Raw genomic sequence first — 25,055 nt, 5'->3', positions numbered from 1 at the left:
GTTATAGACATGTTGTCACAATACGGTGACATTTTAGTCATAGAATGAAAGACTTAGATACTAAAAACTATGAAGTGTTGTTAAAAGAGTTTGAAGAAGCTGTAACTGAAAAGGACATGTTGTATCTTGGATAGAAATATGTCTTGTTAGATAAGAGTACTGCCCCAGCCATGTCTACATTCAGCTTAAGCCCTACCTATCAAAATACAATAGCATTATTTTTGTAGGTATAGAAATTCCTATTATAATTCCTTATGAAACCTCAAGTAATTACAAATGTCTGAAATAACCTTTAAAAAGAAGAAGAATGGAGGAGGCCTCACAGTTTCTGATTTTAAAAATTGCTACAAAACTATGTTAATCAAAACAAACCACTTGTCACGAGGGCAGACACACTGTCTGGTGAAATAGAGTGATTTCTATTTCAGAAATAAATTTGGAAATATGTGGAACTATTTTAAATTTATTTTGTATTATGTTATGGGGGTTATTTTTCCTGCATGTTTCTCCATATCCCATTTGTGTACAGTGTCTAAGGAGGCCAAAAGAGGATGTCGGATACTCTGGAATTGGAGTTACAGGCAGCCTTGAGTCACCATGTAAGTGCCGGGAATTGAACACTAGGTCTATTGCAAGAACAAGTACTCTTAACTGCTGAGTCATTTCTCCAACTCCATGCAATGAATTTTGACAAGAATCCCAGCAGATTTTTCATGGGATAGTAGGAAGTCTTCTTAAGAATTGATGCTGGGAAATACTGGAAAATGTACATGAAGGAGTGACTTTAGAACGACAGAAGTCAACTCAGTGGATCCAAATCTTAAGAGTTAAAATTAAACAACTCTTAGAAGAAAATAGGAATGCTTGCATGACATTGATCATGGCACTGACTTTCAGTTATGACACCAAAAGCGCAAGCAAGAGGAAAAATGAAACAGAAAAGTTGGGAAACTGCAATGTTCAAGGAAATCTGGGCATCAAAGGACACAGAAAACACAGACAAGCAGCCCCCAAGCATCATAGATACAGCAACATAGTGATGGATAGTGTGCTTTAGACTCACCCCTAGGCATCTTAATCAGATCAAGATAGTAGGAGGGACACACACTGCCTTTCAGATTCTTTCAAACTTATCTGCCCTTTCTCTAGAGTGCTGAGCCTGGAGTATTTTCCCCAAGAATTCCTTGGTATTGGGTCCTAGTTAGCTATTTCCTGGGAGGGAGTTGAGGAATACTATGCTCTTCATTTTGTCTTTCAGCACAACGCTGCTTTGTTCCTTTCTGTAGCTCTGCCCTCAGATCATTTACAAAAGGCTAGGAGAGGAATTAGCCTGTCTCCTCCTCCAGAAGTGACTCCTCCTCCTGAAGAGCATAAAGGCACTGTCTCTATTGCTTCAATGCAGAATCAGATACCTATGTTTTAGGAAAAAACTCCACTAAGGAGCAGTTACCAACTGCTGCACCACTGCAGTGCAACAGGCAACTAGAAAACTTAATGCACATGGTAAGTGTGCAGTGCTCATTCTAGGGGATTAACAAGTATGTCTGATAGCCTTGGCTATCTCCCCCACAGGCTGAGTATTAGCTAGCCCACTAAGGTGGTCTCTGAGTAGTTAGTGGACCTCAATCCTGTCCCTGGGTCAATTCTCCTGGACCAATGGATTCACCTGGCATAGCTTTCTCATGTTAGAGGAAGAGGCAAAAGAGACCAGTTACTCTTGTGACTATCAAGCTGTCCCATCTACTACCCACCAGACAAAGCAAGTTACAGGCTTGAACAGTAGTTGAGAGACAGACAAAGAATGTCTCTGTAGTGAGGCTCATCTAGGATGTGGGGCCAGGGCTATCACAGACTCAGTTTGCTCTAGTGATTTTCCCAGGAACATCCTCGAGGAGTCTCCACAGCAAAAAGCTTTAGACTTTCCTGTAAATGTATTTCCCTATGTACTGTATAAAACACAACAAAAGGTTGGATAACTGAATCATTGGCTTATGCTCAGTGACCTCTACATTTCTATGTAAATACTTGCTTAAGAAGAATGTATAGGTGCTCAGCCTAAGCCCCTGAGCTCCTAGACCTCCAAAAAATAGCAATTGCCTCTGTTACCTAAAGCATCTGGTGTTGAGACAGTCTGGAATGTAGATCAGTGAGAGATGGGCACAGGCAGCTGAAAGGGATTGGGAGTAGTGGTTACCTGGAGATCAACAGCTGCCATGTGGTGCTGCCTCTGCTACAGATAGAGATGCTTGTCTGCATTCTAGAACACTTCGTGCTGATCCATTGCTGGTTCTGTCATTGTGACAAGGTTGAAATCAGAGCCAAAGGCCAGTTTCGCTGTGGTCTTCACTGAGCTGAAGCTGTCCAGCTGATGGCAGGCAGTAGACTAGATTCTGCAGGGTTTCCCTCTTCAACAAATGATTCTCAGCAGTCTCTTGATCTTGGAAGCAGGGGCTCACCTGAGTCTCTTGAACAGTGAACCACTCTTGAAAACTGAACCCATGACAACTAAAGGGGTTCAGGGCTCTTGCCAAGAGTGCTTGACTTCACTGGGTGTTGGTAGTACACGCCTTTAATCCCAGCACTGGGTGCGGGGGTGGGAAGGGGAGGCAGAGACAGGCAGATCTCTGAGAGTTCGAGGCCAGCCTGGTCTACAGAGCTAGTTCCAGGACAGGCTCCAAAACAATTCAGAAAAACCCTGTCTCGAAACACAGACAAACAAAAAAAGAGTGCTTGACTTCCCAAGAGTGGGCAAGTGTCCCCTGCTGACTCATATCCATCACCTCAAAACCAAGAAGGGCCAGGATAGCTTTCTCTGGCAACAGTTCCAACCTACTTTGGTCCCTTAATCTCCAAAGTCATTTATTCTGTAAATTTTTGTGGGTCACTTGCTGTGGGAGGGACTGTTCTGGTACCAAAAGATGGCTGTGGGCAGGACAGGCTAAGCTCTGACTTAATAGACTCAAACCAAAGTAGGCAAAGCCACAGCCAGCCAATAGTCAAATGTATGTGCCCTTTTGCAAATGGTGCATAATGCAATGAACTCATTTACGTGGGGCAAGGTGAGGAGAGACTACAGGACCAGAGTTCTTTGATTCTGGCTGTATTTGAGAGCGTTGGCAAGATCAGCACCTATTCAGCCAGGAACATCACAATTAATACTCACATCTGTCTTCTTCAGTATTTGGGGGAATTTAAGAAATTAATACAAAGGTAAAGAAAGGCACAAAGATTCACTAGGGTACACAGTACAAGCTGCCTGCATCTGAGGTTTCTCTGCCTTCTAAGAGTGCGGGGTTATGCCGAGCAGCTGGCATTCTCTTACCTTTGTTTGCTCATCTGCAAATGGGAATGATAATAATAGCTAAAAATAATAAAAGACTTTAATAAGAAGTTGGTGAAATGGTGAAAGTTTAAGTACATGGCACAGACCTAAACACAGCTAGAGCTGGCTGACGTCCTAGTACAAAAACCACTCAAAGAACATTAATAAGGAAGAAAGAAGAAAGAGAGATAATGAAGGAAGGAAGGAAAGAGAACATTATATATGTATATAATTATTTATATCCAGAGAGAGAGAGAGAGAGAGAGAGAGAGAGAGAGAGAGAGAGAACAGGGGGAGTAGGTTGTCAGTTAGGTGGGGATGGATTTAGCATCTCACAGTCCAGGACAGCCACCATCACATTTCCCACCATTTGTCCATGTTCCCCTGCTTTACTATCAGAAGTATTCACTGAAACCAGGAAGAGTCCACTCAATTCTGTGTCTCAGCCAAAAAGAAAAAAAAAAAGGAAAACCTTCAAAAAATGATCTGTTAAAGATTAATACTGCAGAGAGCCTCACTGTCTTGGTGTCTTTTCCTGTTGCTGTGATAAAACACATAGACACAAGCAACGTAAGAGAAGGAGTTTCTTTTAACTCAAAGTTCAGGGTTCAAGTCCACATTGCATCTGCAGTCCGAATGCCAGTACTTACATGGCTCTCTCTCTTCTTTCATTCAGTCCAGAGTCCAGCCTATGAAATAGTTCATCCCACTTACAGGGTGGGTCTTCACACCTTAAGTAACCCAGTTAAGAACAATCAATCACAGACAAGTTTAGAGGCCCATCTCTCAGGTGACTCTAACTTTGGTAAAGTTGACAGTTAACACCAGTGAAACTTGATTTCAATTAGTTGAATCATTGAAAAAATTTAATAAAATAATAAATGATTAAAATTTAAATTATAAAATAAAAATTATTCCTCAGAAATAAGTGTAGCTCACAGACTACAGTCAGCTGTGGAAGGGGCACTTAATGTTGATCATTCTCTTCTCAGGACAAGAAAAGAAAGAGAAGAGGGGGAGAGAAAAGAAATTGAGAGAGAAAAAAGAGGGATAAAAGAAGAAAGAGGTGGGAAGAAAGACATGGGTGAGAAGATTGTGGATTGTAGAGCCAGATGCCACAAGGGCTTATAAAACTGGACAAGCTCCATTCATGAGGCTTGAGCTCTCAAGTCTGCAGTCTGAAACTCTCTGCCCTACTCATTTCTGCTAGGGCACAGTGGTGCAAGTTTCCCTCAGCCACTCTGGTTACTTGCTTAGCCTGTGAGAGTTGAGCTAGGCTCTGCCATGCTGCAGAACCTTGCCCTCTCTCTTCCTGCCCCACACCATCCTTTGCCCCCACCCTTCTTTCTCCTTTCTCCTGCCACCCAACCCCCAACTGAGCCTGGTTTTTTCTTGGACTCCTCACTTGTATGCTTTCCTGTTACAGCTTGCAGGTACTTGGGTCTTGTTCCCTACACTCATGGGGTTTTCTCAGTATTTCTTCCAAAGAGAGAAAAATAGTGAACACACATTTTCCATTATTTCTCAAGTCAATAGATGAAAAGGACTATAATTACACCAAAATGGGAGGATCTGAATAAATCCTAGATGGCAGAACGAGTTGTTGGAGAGAAGGACATACTCCCTCACTTATAAGGCTTTCCCATCCAGTTTTCATAATTGTCACTCAGACTCTGCAGAGTATCTCAATGAGTGGGAAACTGCTAAGCACAGTGCCCCTAACAATGGAGGCACATGTGCATGCCTGTGTATGTGCCTCGAGGTTGTTTGGGAGAGATAGGTAAGAAAACAAATAGTAAAAAGTAATACTGTAAATTATAGACTCTCTTCTAGTGAATAGGATGCAACTTTGGGCTAAATAATTGCATGACTTAGAAAAATGTACTTAGTGTTGGATTACAGTTGTAGTTCACTCTTCACTTTCATTCTGTCATGTGTACACCCTTCTAAATATTGCTCCACACACCGTTAATCCACACACATTTTATTTGTCAATTTAGAACACTTGAGGGAAGGGAGATTAAGCATAACATTGTTCTCTCGATAAAGCGTATTACAGTAGCACATTCTGTGAGTTCGTTAGGCATTCAAAACTCTCAGTGTTCCTTGAGGGAGGCTTTGCTCAGGTGGACTTTGGGAAGGGTGGCTCATGTGGATGCAACTCCTGTCTTTCTAGAAGCAGTTTCCTTCCTCTGTTCCTCAGCACACCTCTAATGCCTCTCCTCACTATGTGTTTCAGGATCACCACCACAGCAGCATGCATGATGGACCTCAGAAGATACCCACTGGACGAGCAAAACTGCACCCTGGAAATCGAAAGCTGTGTGTATCAGGATGTGCCTTCCTTTTTCTTGCCCTTTGCATTTTAAGTCTTTTTTGTTGTTGCAAGTTAGCATCTATACTAAAGCATCCATAGTGCTGTTATACTTTTAACTCTCTTAAAATTAGTCTGGGGGAGTGGTACCTCAATGGTAGAATGCTTGCCTACTACACACAAGGCCAACACACAAAAGAAAACAATGTATTAGAGGATTGACTCTTACCAATTTTACTTTCAACATAAAGAGAGTAATACAGAGACACAAAAAGAAGAAAAGAAAGAGAGAAGCAGAAAGATTGAAAGATTGGAGTGTGTGTGTGTGTGTGTGTGTGTGTGTTTGTGTGTTTGCATGAGTGCATGCTTAACTCAGTATAAAAGCATTCTTCAGTCTAAACTGATTAAGCAGTCTGTTGTCTGTGCTGAAATAGGAGAAAACAAATGTTCCCCATCTCAATCCATTCAGCGGGAAGAGAGCAAACACTGAGATGCAATTTTCCTATAATCTGCTTCATCATGCTTGAGTGACTATACTGCTGGGACCCTGGGCAGTCGGAGTGACACTCATTTCCCACCAGAATCACAGCCTTCCAAGCTGGCCATTTCTGCATCTTGGCAATTTTCTTCAATTTGAGGAGTGTTCAGTTGCTGTATTGATAATTCATTGCTGTGCGCCTCTATGGGAGAGTTGAAGCTGTGTTGCTAACATCTAACAAGATGTGTCTCCTGCTACCTGAGTGGTACCACCTATTGATTCTGACCTGTCAAACACTGGTTTGGTATTAGTCTCAACAAGTATCAGTACTGAGTCTCTCTCAGATTGGTTATCATTAGTCTCAACTGTGCTTACAAGAAGTTGCCTTTGTGATGTCCCTGGAAGTATTTGTGGTTGAGAAGGGTATACAATGCTTCAGCTGGTTGGGTGAGTGCAGAGTGGGAGGCTGCAGCTGACCATTCTATTCCCTTCACTACCATACTACACCAGGGTCCATGCTTGTGACAGCTGTGGTTTCAGGGATTAGGCATATAAAATCACATCCAATGATGCAGAATAGAAGCATCTGGGGACATTGGACAAGGAGCTTAGGAGGCTGTGAGGAAAGATGGCCATTCCCTATAGTTCCTAGGATTATCCTAGGAGGTCATACTGCTTCTGTGTGGCTAGAGGCCATAGTCTCTGCTGAGACTGGGAACGTTTTGGGAAGTGAATGCGAACTTTTATTTGGGAAGCAGCTTCAGCCCCAACTGCCTAGACACATGGTGTGACATCAGTGGGTGGTAAGCCAAAGAGATCCCATTGGTACTGGAGGGCCTGTCTTGCAAAATTCCAGGTGAAAGTACCTGGGGACAAGAAGGGGATTCCTTTTTGCCAGCCGCTGTACTGTGAGTGAAGTGGGGAAATGGTGTTGTTTTCCAGATGAGTATAAAGTCAGCCATCCATTCATTTATCCCCCACATACTTTGCAGGCTTCCACTGCATGCCAGCACTGATGTTTAGTTTGATTTTGTTTTTTGGTTCTGGGATTAAACTCAGGGGCTCACACGTGTGGAACAAGCACTCTACCATAGAGCTGCACTCCAGCCCTGTGCAGGCACTGTTGTTAGGTACAGACACATATAGAAGACAGGGGCAAAATGTTTTCTTGCCTGAACCACAAGATTCAGAGAAACAGACAAAAAACGAGCCATAAGTGTCTTGAAGAACAAAGGATTATGGGTGATTGTGGGGTGGCTCAGGAGGTGGGATCTCATGGACAGTTTCTGCAGAAAGTGTTGAGTAGCTCACAGTGTGACCTGGAGAAGGATGAGCTCCTGGGATACGCTTCTGCAGAGAGCACAGCTACCCTGGGCACAGGAGCTGCTCTCAGCTGTAAGACGCCTGTATACTAACTGGTAATGGGAGAGGGAGGAGCATCACACTGGGGTGGGTCTGGTGTGTTCTTGGGGTCCTTGTGAAAAGATTGGGCTTGTTTTGCCCGTTGCATAGAAAACAATTGAGAGCTTTAGCTTTGGAGTGGTGTAATCGGGTGAGTATTTTATTAGAGAAGGCATCATCAGGCCTGAAAGTCAGAAGGAAGGTACTATGTAGTAAGTGCTACACTGTGGTCTACACAGAGGGACAACAAAGTGCTTTAGGGTTGTGATAACCACTACAGGAGCAGTCAATACTGAGGAACTGAGCCAGGAGAGCATCAGATAGATTTTCTTTATATATGTTCAGATCCCAAATCCTGTTACATTGCAATGCTATTTTTCATCAGATTTGTGCTTTATTGGTCTAATTGAAAAACCAAAAGGGATGTGATAGTCTGTAATTCCAGCTCTAAGAAAATGGTATAGGACATCTAATGTTGAGTTGTGAGACCTTACTCCGAGGGAAGACAGGAAAGAGGGGGAGAAAGGAAATAACGGAAGGTTGAAAAGACAGAAAGGGGAAGATGGAGGGGAAAGTAAAGGGAGAAGAGGGTAGGAGTGAGATGAAGAGAGGGAGAATAAAAGCGACAAATAAAAATAAAGAATACAGAGAGGGGGGAAAAAGGAGGAGGGAGGGAGGGAGGAAAGAAGGGAGGGAGGGAGGAAGCACATAATTTGCTGTGATCTCCTGGAAGACTCCTGGGAGGTTAGCTAAGACTACGCTTTGTTTCCCATTGATGCACTCATTCTTGAGTGCCTTTCTGGTGAATGTAAGAACTGTCCCCAGAGTTGGGTGAGAGATACAGCCTTTAGTGTAATCACCCTTTTTATGATGAGGGTACCTGTGCCAGTGTAGTTCAGCCAAGAGTCTCCCAGCAAAGAGGATTTCTGAACTGAGCAGGCACCTTAATAGAGCTCTTGTCACTAAGCCGAGATTGGAAAAGTTGGTCCTTAGTCTCTGTAGCCATCCCAGAATCCTCCAAACCTGCCTTCTCCAACCATTTTATTTCATACTGCAAATATGTGTAAATACTCAACTGGGTTTTATCTAGGTGTCTGTAATATTGTACTTGGCACTTAGAACTCTGGCCCAAGCTCTCATCTCCTACAAGCCCAGCTATCTGCCTTTCAGAACCATCCTGGTACAAATTAGACTGCTGGGGCAACATACAAATACCCGAAAGCTAATTTATTCACGTTTCTCACAGTTGTGCACATTAAATAATTTTTAAAAATCTAATAGAGTCATTATTTCCTTTTAACAAAGATAATTTCTTAGGCTATTCGTTGTTATAACGTGACAATGTCTCCTATCCATCATGTCCCTGCTTCTCTCTCCTGGTAGATGGCTACACTACGGATGACATTGAATTTTACTGGCGTGGCGGGGACAAGGCTGTCACTGGCGTGGAAAGGATCGAGCTCCCACAGTTCTCCATTGTGGAGCACCGTCTGGTCTCCAGGAATGTTGTCTTCGCCACAGGTGACTCCTGTGTCCAATCTCAGTCCCTTTAGGATACTGACTGCACTGACGGTGTGGTCTCTTAGTGAAGTGTATGCTGGTTGGCTTGCATGTATCGTCAGGAATTGACCATAACATGAATTCCTTTAGCTTATATATAAAACGTATTGGTACGTGTGATAAGGAGAAAGGGCCACCTGAGAAAAAGATGATGCCCAGGTTATGCTGTGGAAGATATGACAGTGCATGAGTAAATAGCTGTCCCTGTTTGATGTCATAAATAAAGTTAGAGAAGAGGCTGTTGATGGCCTTGGAGATAAAGGAAAGGACAGGGGTGATAAGAGATGTTCTCCCAGGAGCTAGCCACCTTCTCCTCATCCAGGGTTCAGTTCAGTTTTGGTTATTCAGTACAACAGAGGTCCATGCTGCCTTCTCGGCCCTTTATACGTGGTCTTCTCTGAATGGTGTTTGGTTATGGTTACCATGGCCTGTGAGGATTCACTGCCATTTTTTCTCCAACTATTCATAGCCAGAGAAGCTGTCTTCTGCTCTTCTGTGCTTGCTGAGCTTTGATTAAGTTGCTGTCATGTGCATTTGATGGCTTTGGTGGTCTCTCAAGTCACTTTTTGTGCATGCTCTGCATGATAATTGAGATGATATATAACAGTTTTTTGCAAACTTGTAAAGAATAGCTATGTCCACAAACAGTGTTGAAAATGCTAAGGGAAAGCAGAACTGTCCACACGTTTGAACAAAAGCCAACAGCTATGAATCAGTCTTAGGCTGTGATGGCCTTAAAGAAGCTGGCCCTTTGCTGTCTGCCTAGTGCCTGGCGGTGACGGATCCCAACCCGCAGGCACCTCTTGTCTCCTCTTCACACTGAGTCTGGTTCACCTCACCTTCATGCTGGTTTTCTCTAGAAGGCTCTCGGCCCTGTTCCTACTGCCACAGCTATCCTGGCTGGGTTAGATGGTTGCCGGACAATTTCTTAGTCCCCTTTCCTCTCTACTCACAGCTTATTCTTCCCTTGACAGCACAAATGTGTGTCCCCAAGAGGGACCGGTCCAATTCACAGCACACTCAGACCTGCCCAAGCTGCTTCCTGCCTGAGATGGGAACATTAGTCACAGGGTACCTGCACAATGGCTCTGCATTTTGACCTGTACCTCACTCCCCTTTCTAGCCTGGTTTCTATGAGTCAATGTGTTAGCAGAGACAGAAGCTTGAATTCTTAAATTAGGTCTGTCTGCACGCAGTACTGCTTAGCCAGGGTCTGCAGATCTGTGGAGACACACTGAAGTGCTCACTTTTGGGTGGAAAGTGAGAAAGATCAGGATCTCTGGCTTAGCATTAAGGAATTGTGTACACAATCAAGAAAATAACTATGATGCACTGAAGAACATGGCTCATTTATTATGTATAAAATTGAAACTTTAACAGTCCTGTGTCCCAGGCCTTATGTGCCAGAGGTTTGCTCAGAGTACACTGGTACCAGATAGTGTTCCCACAGCAGAGAGATCCTGCCATGCCTGCCTTTGTCTACCAAGCTTCCTTTGTGATCAGACCATGCTTATATAAGACTCTTCTAGCTCTCTCAGAAGTTCAGGGAAGGGTGTGGACTGGGCAGCACTTAGCCTGGCTCAGCACTAGCACTGTTTTTTTTTTTTTTTAATCCCTGTGTTTTGATTTGTTCAGAAAAGAAAGTCAGACTAAGTATGCTTGTCTCAGTTTTCAAGCTATGCATTGACTTGTGCGGCCATCACAACACAGCACTGTCTTCCTTCCAGCCTGATTAGAGTATTGCATGGGGCTTGATATCAGTTCTAAAACCTCTCACTCCTAAAGGACTTGCACTTTTAAATTATACTGACCGAACCATGCATGGAGATATGGCATCACCTTCATCGTCTTAAAAGATATTATAAAAGCTAAATGTGATCCTCTTTTTTTTCCCTACCCACTAGTGTTATGAACTAATGCAATTCCAATTGGCAATCTGATTGGAAATGACTTTATTACCTAGAAACAAACTGTCTAACAGGGATTAGGAAAGAGCAAGATCTCTGTCCACTTGAGAAGTAGCTTGAGCCATGCACAGCTGTTGCATTGAGAAAATATGCTGGCTGGCAATACATAATAAAATGAATCATTTCTGCAAAAGAGATAATTAAATATTTTACACCAAAGAGATAGCACAAAACTCAGAGACATTCTATTGAAATGCAGTGTGTCAAAAAAAAACAATCCACAGAAAGCCTCCCTGTCCCTGAATGTGAACTGAGCATTGTACTGCTTGTAATGCGGTAGCTGTGCTCTGGAGGCGCTGTAGAGTTATGGAAGAACAGCTGAGTTCATTAGTGCCCAAAACAACAAACAAGCAAACAAAACCCTTCAGTTCCAAGCATGATCCCACTGTTCTGAAAGATGTTTTGATACACATTGGAAAGAAAGTCAGACTACCCAGTGCTCGCTCCCCACCACAGTAACATTTTTGTGTCAATTTTATGCCAATAATGTCCCTGGAGTCCTTTACTTTAGAAATATATTAGTTTATTTTACACAAGAAGAAAATGGAAACCAATGATATCGATTGGTAGTATAGCAACAAATAAGTTCAAGAGCCCCCTGTTCAACACACTAGCACGGCATAGTAAACAAGTAAATTAAAACAATGAAGGGGTGATGACATGAGCAAATTGATGTAGGAGTACTCAAAGCACAGCTACAGTCATGCTCAAGGCTCTTCATGCTTACCCACCATCGTGGACCTTTGACCCTTTTCCATCAGTAGTTTTTCTAAACTCTTTAGTGGTCAGTTCCCAAATTTCTATGTTATGTGAGTTCTTTAAAGAAACAGATCATTCATTTTACTAAAAGAGCTGTACAGACTATTAAGTTGAGAGAACCAATATTTGTGGGACCATTATGTGCCATCTGTATCCAACTCCTTGGTAGTCAGTCTTGTACTAAAGACCCTGTGTTCTAGATGAGCTGGGCTACTATGCAAGTTTTTAGGAAGTGGTACTGGGGTTGGAGACCCCCACACCCTAGCCCAGAACCCTGGAGTGTCTTAGTCCAATATCTAGAAGTCATCTAAGACAAGAAGAAAATGAATGACCTACCACTGAGTGCTCCTCTGCTCAGCTGTTTTGTCAGCCAGAGGCCGCCATATTCCTTGAATCTTTGACCAACTCTGAAACTTTTCTTTGGCCTCACTCCCTGACTCATAATGACCTCTTTAGTTTATCACTCTAACCTTTTTTCTTAATTACTGAATTTAATTCTTTTGCCTCCTACCTTTAATTCTTTACTACCCTCCAAACTTTTGCTCAGATTCTATCCTCCATTTGATATATTTTCCTTTTGTTGTCCTGTGCAATGCTGCTCATTCACACTCTGCAGTGAGCAGTTCTCCTGCCAATGTCTCTACTGATTTCCTTAGAATGTCTTCTCCAGTTTCTTTCTCCTTTTTCTTTTGGAAAGTTTTAAGTCACATCGGGTGTCCTTTCTTGTCATCTATCCAGTTCTAACCTCACACTTTCCCAGATGTTCTAGGAAAGTCTTTTGAGTAAATGTGTTAGTTCTTAACCGTGTCCTCAAGATTTCAACAATTTAATCAAACTTCAAATATGATTCTCCCTGCAAAATCCACCAGGAATAAGAAGAGAGAAGGTAGATTATGTACATTAAGCGCTTGGCTAAGCAACTGACTTCTTGAGGAAATCCTAGTCTGTTAGCCATGTTCCTTACTTGTTCTGAATTCTAATTTTTATGAAAGTGCTTAGGAACATATTACTCAGTTGACTCCTCAGTGTGTATAAGTGGCCATGTCAAATCAAATCTGGAAACCTACACTGCTGTTCTTTCAAAAAAAAAAAGCAGAGAAAACATGGGGCAGAGAAATAGACTCATAAAAGTACAATGAGAAACAAAGTGAGAGAGGAGTGAATTATTTCATATCTGCACCTGGTCTTTAGCTGGCTTCAGACTGCCCCCAGCAGCTACTGAAAAAAAAAATGAGTACATCCATGTGGCCAGTAGACTTCAGTTCACCTCCACGAGACTCGTGGATTTGTATGATGTAATTGCAGGAAAAAAGGACAAACCAAACATGACTACAGTTTTGTGATTCTTTTGGTCAAGACCTGAAATGGTATTGGGGCTTCTAAACAAATTTTGGAAGTGTTGTAAGTACTTCATTTCCTGAACTTAACTTTTAAACAATCTCACTCAATAAGTGAATCTGAGCACTTCCCTCAGAAAAATATTTAATAAGGCAAACTTTATAACTTTTGGGTAAACTCAGATAAGACCATTGCTCTCCACAGGAGTAGCAATACAAGAACTGTTTCCACTATTTTACCTAGTTTCTGTTTACTTAGATACAGTAAATTTAAGTGTTAGTGAACTATTTTGGACATATCAACAATTTTTATGAATATTTAATTTTTTAAATGTCAAACTAAATTGGTTCCAGTTCATCAAAAAAGCAGCAATAATGTAGAAAGGGTACAGCACAGTAGTAGAGTAGTTGCTTGGTTCCACAAGGCCCCTGGACTCCATTCCAAATGATAGAGAAAAGGAAAGAAAAGAAAAGTTGTGTGGAGGGATGAGACATTTTAGTGGATTGCCAAACTTTAGTTGGAAAATATTCAAATGGGTGTGAGTTAAGCAGCTAAGACAACACCATGAGGAAAGTTTTGATATAGAAACTTCCATAAAGAGATGCTTCTAATTTTAATAGTCATAATTTTTCTGTTTGAACACATACATAAAATATGTTATGGATACAGGAGTAAACATAAACAACTCTGCATGAAGTGAACACTGAAGTAACTGCCTCCATGTCCTCCTTTGAATAGAAATCTTCTATCCTTGAAACATCTATTGTCTTATCACTCTATAGCCACTGTTACCTGGTTCTGAGTATTGTTTAAGGGGGTAATAGAGTATGGACTGTTCAGCAACTGTCCTCTACCTCAGCCTCACACCGAGGCCTTGATTCATCTCCACACTACAGTTGATTCATTTTCTTTACTATACACCATTGTGTAAATATGTGTAAGTACCTGCCCAAGAGAATAGTTGGAAATGCTCAAACTTAACTTGAAGTGCCAAACTGCTTCCCAAAATGGCCATACCAAGGTACACACACACACACACACACACACACACACACACACACACACACACACACACACAGCCAGCCTGAGGTTCTTGCCTCACACACTTGACATAAGTAAGCATCACCTACAGGTTGTAAGTTGTATCTTGTGTTTTCCATTTGTCTAGCTGATAATGAGGTTGAATGCAATTTCTGGTGCCTACTTAGTGAGCATCTTTGATTAGCTGCCTGTGCAAGATTTTGTGTGAGTTGTCTGTCTTTTTAGAAATTTATTTATCTCAGCCACCCCTCCCTCCTCTCCTTCCACTCCCTCCATTCCACCTCTCCTCTGTCCTCCTCAACTCCTCAATCAACCCCTGGTTCAGAAAGAGGCAGGCCACCCCTGGGCATCAGCAAAACATGATTTATCAAGCTGCATTAAGACCCAGCAGCTCCCACTATATTCAGGCTGGACAAGACAAACCAGCATGAGGAATAGGTTCCCAAATGCCAGCCAAAATACTAGGGACAGTCCTGCTTCCATTGCCAAGTGTCCCACAAGCTACACAACTGTCTCATATATGTAGAAGACCTAGGACAGTCCCATGCAGGCTCCCTGGTTGTTGGTTCAGACTCTGTGAGTTCCCATGAGCCAGGCTAGCCATTTGTGTGGTTTTTCTTGCAATGTCCCTGACCACCCCCCTGGTTCCTACAATTTCTTCTCCTCCACAGCAGGAGTGCCAGAGCTCAGTCCAATGTTTGCTCATGGGTTTCTTAGTGTCCCTTCATTAGTCACTGGGTAAAGGCTCCAGATGGCAACCAGGGTCATCACCAATCGAATCACAGGGGATGGCCAGTCCAGGCTATGTATCCACTACGGCCAGGATTCTTAGCTAGGGTCATCCTCATAGACTAGTGGGGGTTTCCTTTGCATCAGGCTTCCACCTGGCCGGGATCCCATAAACACCACCTCTCAAGTCATCTCTCTCAGTACTCTTCCCCCTCTGCCCACCCTAAACCTGATCCCTCAAGTTTCCATCCCCACCTGCCCCTTGTTCAATAAGGAGATCTTATATATTTCCCCTTTCTAGGGAGATCATGTGTCCCTCCCTTGTGCCCTCCTTGTTACCTAGCCTGTCTAGGTCTATGGATTGTAGCAGGTTTATCCTTTACTTTACAGTTAATATCCACTTAGGAGTGAGTACATAACAGTTTGTCTTTCTGGGTCTGGGTTGCCTCACTCTGGATGATTTTTTTTTATAGTTCCATCCATTTGCCTTCAAATTTCCTGATGTCATTGTTTTTTTGGAGCTTCGTAATATTCAATTTTATAAATGTACCACACTTTCCTTATCCATTCATCAGTTGAGGGGCATCTAGGCTATTTCCAGGTTCTGGCTATTGCAAATTAAGCAGCTATGAACATAGTTGAGCAAGTGTCCTTGTGGTATGATTGAACATCTTTTGGGTATATGCCCAAGAGTGGTATAGCTGGGCCCTGAGGTAGTTTGATGTCCTATTTTTCTGAGAAAACAACATATTGATTTCCAAAGTGGCTGTACAAGTTTGCACACCCACCAGCAATGGAGATATGTTCCTCTTTTCTCCATATTCTCACCAGCATAAGCTGTCATTTTGATCTTTGCCATTCTGACAGGGATAAGATGGAATCTGAGTTGTTTGTACTTGCATTTCCCTGATAACTAAGGATGATGAACACTACTTTAAGTGTTTCTGGTCATTTGAGATTCTTCTGTTGAGAATTCTCTGTCTAGGTCTGTATCCCCTTTTTAAAATTGGCTTATTTGACTTTTTTGATGTCTAGTTTCTTGAGTTCTTTATATATTTTTGAGATCAGCCCTCTGTCAGATGTGAGGTTGGTGAAGATCTTTCCCATTCTGTAGGCTGCCATGAATCATCTGTCTTTTAAAAACAAATTGCTGACGGTGTGTTATAAGTTGCATATATTACAACACCCTGCTTAGCAATTGTGTGTGCATGTGGGTCTGCTCAGACTTCTGGTATGTACATTATTTGTTCATCTTTGAACATCACAGTTCTCATTTCATTATTTGCTTTAAGTTGGCAACACCCTTCCCACTCTTTGCTCTTATTTATTGTTTGTTCCTAGCTTGGTTATTCTTGCTTTTCATTTATTTATAATCTCACTATCAGGTGATTAATATTTTACTTAAAATTGGTTGATAAAGCAGGAGATGTTACAGTGCCCACATTTGGGAGAACAGATGCAAAGGAATCACAAGCTTAAGGCCAGTCTGGACAATATATCAAGATCCTGTCTCATAATATTAGACAGAAAGATGATTCACATAGTATTCGCTATTGGAACCAACACTAAAGAGAACAGAAGAATGTTTGAAGTGTCTATGCAAACATGGCTCCACTTTACAAAAGGAACTTGCAAATCCCTGGATTTAGATGTTTGTTAACACCAGGGAACCAGCCCCTTACAGACACATGGCAGGACCCCACCTCCAGTTCCTGAGTCCTAAACAGCAGGCTCTGAGCATGCATACAGCCTGTGTCAGAGAACAGCTTGAGTTGTAGTGTGCTGCTGTGAAATCACTCTCCTTTTATAGCTCCTGATATATGTCCCACCACAGAAGCCAGGGGGGTTCAAAAATTCCTTACCCTACATCCTTATAAAAATATATTATCTGCCTGCATCCTTGGGATTTACCTTTAAGACTCTAGCAAGCATGTTTAAATATGCTCAATGATGAAAATACTTCAATTAAAAAAAAAAGATTAAGAAAAGGAAAGGGAGACAAATGTGTATTTATTGGCAAATTAATACATCTATTACTTGATATCAGTTATGCCATGTAATTCCTGGTCATAAACACATACTAGATTTTTTTCATTTTTATTGATTGATGTATTGAGATATTTATGCACTGTATAATCCACCCGTTTAACAACTCAGTGATGTTTTATGTATTTGTCAGCCTCTGAAACCTCAAACACAACCAACTTTAATTTTTTTTACTACCCCTGAAAGAATCCATGTAGCGTTTAGCAGTTATTTTCCCCACGCTTTCTTCCATTAGCCCAGTCAGTCAGTTACCCACTTCCCATTTCTCTGTGTGTGCCTGTTCCATGCACTACACATAAACAGGGTCTCATAATAGAGTCCTTTGTAAGTGGCTGTTTTCACTTGGGTCATTTTTAAGACTTTTAGGTTCACTCATGGTGGGGTGTGCATCATGTCTTGATTACTTTTTATTGCTGAATACTCTTCTATTGAATGAATGGACTTGTCACTTCTTATCCTCTCAGCAATTTGTGTTTCCATTTGAGGGCTATTTGGAATGAGTTTACTGTGAGCATTTGTGTACATGTTTTGCTGCGGACATTTTTTTTTTCTTTTTGGTTTTTCGAGACAGGGTTCTCCTGTGGCTCTGGAGGCTGTCCTGGAATTAGCTCTTGTAGACCAGGCTGGCCTCAAACTCACAGAGATCCACCTGCCTCTGCCTCCTGAGTGCTGGGATTAAAGGCATGCGCCACCACCGCCCAGCTGTGGACATTTATATTTATTTTTGTAATATAATAATTTTATTTATTTTTAAATATTTGTCCTCATTTGAATATTTCTTACACATATACGATGAGATTTGATAACATTGCCCCTTTCCCCTCTTTAGTGCTCCTCATACTTCCTCCAACATGTCCCTCTCCTAACTTGTGCTGCCAGTATATATACAGGCATGAAGACATCCATTGGAACATGGCAAACTTACCAGTGGCCACACCCTCAAAACTGAATGATTCTATTCAGCTGCTATCACCTGTCAATAGCTCCTTAGTAAAGGAATGTAACATAGAAATGATCCATCTGTACTGTGATTTCAACTGCTATGGTCTTGGGTAGGTCTTTTGTAGGACCTCAGCTTCTCTGGGTTTATGCATGATAGCCATGCATGTCATGTCCAAAACACAACATTCATAGCACTCCTCCCACCCTCTAGCTCTTGAAATCTTCCTCCTCTTCTTTGATGACCCCTGAGCTTTAGTGGTGGTGGGATTAATGCAGGTGTCCCATTTAGGACTGAACCCTCCCCTCCGTCTCTCATGTCAGCACTTAGACCAGTAATGCATCTCTGTATTGATTGCTGCCCATTGTAAAAGAAAAAGTTTCTCTGACCAAGGCTGAGAATAGACCAAGTCTATGGGTCTAACATAATGAAATCAGAAGGTAGTTATTTACCCAATAATAGTTGTGCTGCAATTACACCAGTGGGTGGACCTTTCCTGGTAGGCTGGTATTATAGCATGCAGGCTCCAGTGTTGGCTGGGATCATATTTTTCAACCAGCCTGGCTCCTTCTGACACTATGAGGATTAGCCATCAGGGATGATGTTTTTTAAGGGAGCTCAAAATTGGTTTCTCTGTGTCCTGAAACCAAAGTGTTTACTGTCTTCAGCCATGTCTTATCATGTAGTAATGGTGGGTAACAAAGGACAATATGTTGTTCTGAAGACCTGTAAGGCCTCCCTGACCATTAAATTGTAAGGAAGTATCCCATGCCTTTGCACTGTGATTTTAATCTGATAATGCATGTGCGTGTTTTGTATTCTCCAAGGAAGTGAATCTGTGCATTTAAAAGTGGAATTACTAGCTCATGTGATGTTCTAACCTCTTGTGGAACTTTCAGAGTGTTGACTAAAGTGATATAGCAATTTTACATTGACACCAGCAACGCATATAATCTAGTTTTACAACACCCCCCACCTCTCTGTTGTGATTGGAATCATCCTAATAGGAATTAAATGGTGTCTTGTGTGTTTAACTTGCATTTTTCTAGTGAGAAATCTACCTGAGAATCTCTTCACATGACAGGTGTCCATGTGTCTATTTTCTTTAGAGAAATGCCTATTCTAAGCCTTTTCCAACTTCTTAATTTGGCTATTTGACCTGGGATATTTTTGAGGCAGAATAAGCATTCTTGAAATGCTCTAGATACATTTTTAATCAGATATATGCCTTGGAAATATGTATTACTATACTTTGTCCTACCTTTAACTTTCTTGATTATAATCAGTTTCAGCATGAGAGGTTTTCATTTTAATGAATTGTAATTCATCACATTTTCTTCTATTGCTAGTTGTATTATTGTCCTGATTTTCTTTACAAGAAAACAGAGGTTCTGTGAGGTTGGACAGCCTCACAAGCAGGAATAATCCAAATCAACTATGAAGCTGCATCATCTGAGCACTTGTTCTCTGGGGCAGCACTACACAGCCAAAAGCACACTTTTCCAGTGCAAGACTTAAAGGGCACTCAACTTGCTTGCTGTGTATTTTCATCTTGAATTCTATTTTCCTTTTCTCTCTCTTCTATTTCACATGTTTCCTTTCCTCTCGGTCCTAGATTTTTTCAGCATATATTGAAATTGCCAGTAATGATACAAGAAAATTAGTGCCACACTATCCATTTTTTATATAAGTTATCACTGTGTAGCTTAGGCTGGCCTTGAACCTCCTGCTAAGTGCTAGGATTTCAGGCATGCACATTGTAGCCAAAGTGCACTATTTTTAATTTGTGTCTATCTTGCAAAGTAAAAGGTAAATTATGACTGGACAAGATAGCATGATAAAGGCCCCAAGAATAGCACTGGTGCTTCTTCATGAAGACAGTGATGAGAGTCCTTTGGATGCTGCCTGGCAAAGGAAAAGGCACATGTGCCTAGATCCACTCTGCATCAGCTCCAGAAATCTCATCTTGTTACTTTACAAATACATTGGAATGGCTGCTATTGGTCTACAAAGCTAGCTTGACAATCTATGTGCACATTTTTAATGAGATTTTCAAAAATACTGATGCCTAGAGAGTGATGTAAATTTAGGAAGAATGGAGGTCCAGAGGCTGGTTTTGGCGTAGCTCTCAATGCATCTAGGGAGAAAGGGTTGAGATCAGCATCTTTGCTGGATACTTTTGCCAAGTGTGCCCTGACTTGGAACAGTATGCTGTTCAGGGACTGCACCTCTGCCTGTTGACTCAGCATCTGCTGGGGACCTGCCTATATCTGCATTGGCACACAGGCACCACACAAGGGCTCTGCATTTCTACTGTCATTTTGGAACTTCTAGTGCTGTCTTGAAGGGTACTCAATGCTTTTCAATTTTATTAGCTATTGGCTATGATTCCTTGGGAAATTTCCCATCTATGTATCTATATATCTGTGTACCTATGTATCTACATATCTACAATCTATTATCTATCTACACATATATACATCTATTTATATCTGTATCAATGCATAGGGTAATTCCCATATATTTCCCATAGCACATACTGTGATGTTTAACCTTGCCAATACCAGGACATGATCTGTCAGAGCTACATGGAGACTTGTACATCTATAAGAGCATAGGAATTGGCATAAGGCCTTACTTAGAAGAAGATCTCTTATATCTGATGATTCTGAGGTTTACTAGCATTCAGCAATCTTATTCCTGGCTTCTCTGGCTTTGTGAGGACTCTTCACCTTATAAGCATGTCTTCCCCACATCCAAAAAGAATTTATTTACCTATGAGTATTTGATTTCATTGTGTGGAAAGCCCAAACCACTAAATCCTATATGTATGCATGCATGTTCCTCAAGGTAGCTTGGACTTGTCCAGGCTGCCTCTGTGGGACTCTCCTGGTATTGGTCAGGCATTCTTGGAGATTGCTCTTTCTTCATGCTAGTCCTGGGCTCTGCTCACTTCTTACACTTCAGAGTAGGGTCTAGGGTAAGTGATAAGTGCTAAAATAGTGTTTTGCTTTTTCAAAACAGAATGTATTTGCTAGATAGATAATATTATAAAAATAGTATATTTTCTTAATTCTAAACTTGGCAAATTTCCAGAATTTGTATATTTCTGCAATTGCATTAGTGTTGTCTTCATAGAAGCTTCTGATGAACTTGTAGAATTTGGTTCTGTCATCCTGTCTATATCTCCAGTGCTGCCTGAGGACAAATTTTCACACACAATTTTAGTGGTTCTTTCCTTTCTGTATGTTGGTTTCAGATTGTATTGGAATAGTTTTTTTCTAAAGTTATACTGTAGAAACTATTAAGGAATTTGACTGGGGAAATTGAAATTTGAGAAATGTGTTAAATTTAATTTCATTTTAAAAATATTTGTTGCTCTTTCCTGGAAGAGGATTAAACATTCTCACCCTGATGACATACAGGTTGGCAATGAGGCCTGGCCAGTGAAAGAGGTGGTAAGTATAAGTGGCATCTCAACTACAGCATCCCACAGTTTGTGGATAGAAAGAACTGAGTAACTATGTAGCTAGTGAAAAAAATTCATTGTTGTAAATCACTAGGTTTGGGGAGTGTTTGTTTCTGTGGTGTAACATAAGCCATAGTGACTGAAACAAAGATTATTTCACCCACAGTGGAGAAAGAAGAAAAGGAAATTATAACTGGCATGGTCTCATACTGATATCAAATCACAAACCAAGAGTCAGTGTTGAAATTCCTTCACTAAGATCTTAAATCTGCCCTATAATTTCAAACTAAGTAATGCAGTGAAGATACTGAGTGCTTTGTATATTAAACTCAGTTTCGGAGCCTGGGGAACTAAATGGTGCTATTTTCACCCATTGGTATGGGGACGAATTTGTTGTGTGGCTTGTGAAGTAGAGTTTTATTCAGCGTTGCCATTGCACTCTTCACAAGTATCTTGAGGAATGTATGGCTGTCAACCAAGATCTAACTTCAGTGAATATCAGTAATTAGATTTTAACAAGAAGGACAACAATTCAGGAAGGTGACCACTGATATTTGGAGGGAGCACCAAGTAAAGATTCATGCAAATGGAATTGGATAAAGAACTTTCTCAACAGCCAGGGGAAGGTATTTTCTAAACACAGTGGATTTGAATCTGTAGTCAAGAGGTAATGGGCAAATATTGAAGGCAATGAAAATATGCTTGACTAGACACTAGCATGCCTATGCAGAGGCATGGTAAAAATTAAAGCAAGTTAGTTGTAGGGACATGAAGAAACCATCATTCCATTTATTTTAATCCATTTGACAACACCGGAGAGTTTTGAGTATAGGATAGTGTTGATGTCCTCTTGTATTTCTGAAATATATGTGTGTGATGGAGGGTCTGGGCCTGCAGATTACAGGCCTTCAAGAGAGTACTCAATGGCATGGCATGCACTCCACAATTATATGGAGTGGACTGTACATCTATGCCAACTCTTGTTTCATAGAAGTTTCAATCCGCTGATGGTATTTGAAAAATGGAACAAAAATTCAGTGTAGAATTTCACCTCATGTCAAACTCTGAAATGATTGCCAACCCTCAGAATAGGTTAGTCAGTTGGTGAATATGTCATGAACTAAGACTAAAACAAGGTTTAGAAGTCATAAGGAATCCAGTGTGATGGCACATTCTTATAATCCTTGTTTCTTGGAAGGCTGAGGAAGGAGGATCCCAAGTTCAAAGTCAGACTTAGTAACCTTCAGAGATACTGGGTCCATGTGTAAAAGCATTTTTGGAAACAGGACTGGAGCTAGAACTCAGCTGAGTCCCTGCATCTAACCCACAGCAGTCAAAAGAGAAAAAAATAATAGATATAATTACACACAAAAAGGTAAATGTCTCTATGTCCCCCATTCAAAACCATTAGAAGTTTGTTTTTAATTTTATTTACTTTTAATTTATTTATTTGTTGTATGAGTGCTCTGCATATGTATCTGCTCACCAGAGAGGGCATCATATCCTATTATTAATGGTTGTGAGCCACCATGTGGTTGCTGGGACTCAAACTCAGGATCTCTGGAAGAGCAGTCAGTGCTCTTAACCTCTCTGAGCTATCTCTCTAGCCTCCCCCCCCCACCCTTTTAAAACATATACCTGGAGAAATGCTTACCTAGAATCCAAGTGAGGATTTATATGGACAGGAATAAAATGAAAAGGCAAACAAGAAAAACTGAAGGCAATTATGAGACAGTAAGATTAAATACAGAGAAAAAATAGACACACCAGAAATATTCAACTGAAGAAATTAAGGTTGCCAATGTAGCTCAGTGGTAGATCTCTTACCTATAAAGTGATTGAAATGGCAGGTTTTACCTTATGGAAATTGTTAAAAGTCAAGAAGCACCCAGCAGTGTCATGCTTGCTGGGGAAGGTGGAAGTTGGAGAAAGTGCTGATGGGGACAAGGCACTATGGGCCACCGTTACAAAGTAAGCTAGTAACTGTCAAAAAAAAGCCCCATGCACTAGCCAGGTAGTGTGTAAAAATCAGTCTACCACAAGAGCACTCTGCATGAAGTCGTCCTTAAAAATACTGTTTATAGGTTTTGGAGAAGTGGAAATCACCTAACTCGGCAACATTCGGGAACTCCTATTTATAAACCAGTTTTCATGTATATGCATTCGGTGAGACATTGGGAAGAATTTGAATTGTGTTTACACATATTTTGTGTCATTTGTGACAGTGTTGATGTTAATGTTGACAATGTGATATGTGCATTTGATCGGGCCTTTCAAAGCAAACCTCACAGATACACTAGAAACAACGGAGGAAGTTCCATGCAGCTAATCTTTAAACGCCGAGTCTAGGAATTGGTTTGTTTTCTTTTCATATAATTCAGGCTGGAGGCAGTCATAGCCTAAAATGGGAAATCTTCACATACAATAATAGGCATATGAATGAATGATCCTGCTGCAAAATACATGCATGCAGGGACAAACATACAGGAACATAGAGCAAAGTGTGGGAAAGGCACATTCAGGGTGTGGGAAAGTAGAAACCTGTCAGTTTTGAAGTAACAGTATAGGAGAGTCAAGGTCACCTGATGCTTAAATTGTAAGCCAAAGCCTTTAAAACTGAGGCTTTCAACAGTAAAAGATTCTCAGTGACCAAGATTGACTATGTAATGGATCTATGATGGATTTGTTGTTATTGTCGTCATCCTCATTTTGTTTTGTTTTGTTTTGTCTGCAGTGCTCAGCAGTATTGCATTCCACAGCTTCACTGTGGCCTTCGTTTGCACTGTGCATGCTGTCATACCACACAATGCCAACTAAATGTTGCTTAGACCACTTTGGCTCAGATTCACGACAGTGCGTGTTAGAAACATCAGTATTTTGATTACACATATTCAGTTTTCTAGTGTTTTAGAAACATAATGGCTTAATTACGCAAAACAAAAGGTTTTTCATATTGTCATAGCATTATCCCTCAGATGTAAGTGTCAAACCAATATAACTTTGGATCATATTGTGTTTGAATGTTTGGGTTTTAAAATTGCTGTTTGAGTTTTATAAAAATCATTGAGTTTGGGCTTGAGTTTAGGATGGAATTCCTAGCTTTCTGAGATGGACTTGAACATGATTCTGGTATTTTGTACATATGTATGTGCAGTGCCATTTGGAACACTGAGGATAAGACATTGCTTAACTCTGCAAACATCCAAGATGCTCTTTGCCTTGCAGCATCAATATTCATCCAGAATCCAGTTCTTTATGTAACAATAAACAGGTGTCTTCATCTCCCTGGTGTGCCAACATGCTTTTTCCTTCAATAAGTAGTAAAATTACACACATCAAAGATTTCTTTTAAACTGAATTTCTTGGTGGTTTATGAATAGTAAACACTGATTATACACCTGTACACTTGAAAGCACGAAACCATTTCTCAGATGAGAAGAGGTGATGTGGGAAAGTCTAAGAAGCTCTGATTAGACTATCTTGGGAAGAGAGACCCCTGTCCCTCAATAGATTGGGGGAGGGGCCAAGAAGTAGGTGGTTAGAAAGTCCCTTGGAACTTTCACTTTTGCCAACCTCATTTCAATCAAGGACATAGGGAGCTGGGACAAGCATGACACTTAGAACTGGTGATGTGATGTTGAAATGAAGGAGAAAGCATAAGTTATACTTTCCTTATTCAGATAAAAGCTAC

General features: G+C 41.1%; 1 protein-coding gene across 2 annotated transcripts in view; it reads left to right on the top strand.

The window, feature by feature from the left end:
• The window catches only part of LOC100769227 (gamma-aminobutyric acid receptor subunit beta-3), a 224,315-nt gene that overhangs the window by 185,840 nt on the left and 13,420 nt on the right, over positions 1-25,055 (top strand). For both annotated transcript variants that reach the window (XM_027404733.2, XM_027404732.2), the window contains exons 5-6: positions 5,562-5,644; positions 8,899-9,036. In XM_027404733.2, coding sequence (XP_027260534.1) covers positions 5,562-5,644; positions 8,899-9,036 — 221 coding nt within the window. The remainder of the gene's footprint in view (positions 1-5,561; positions 5,645-8,898; positions 9,037-25,055) is intronic.

Source organism: Cricetulus griseus, chromosome 3 (assembly GCF_003668045.3).
Source record: "Cricetulus griseus strain 17A/GY chromosome 3, alternate assembly CriGri-PICRH-1.0, whole genome shotgun sequence".
NCBI lineage: Eukaryota > Metazoa > Chordata > Mammalia > Rodentia > Cricetidae > Cricetulus > Cricetulus griseus.
This window is presented reverse-complemented; position numbering and strand designations above follow the sequence as displayed.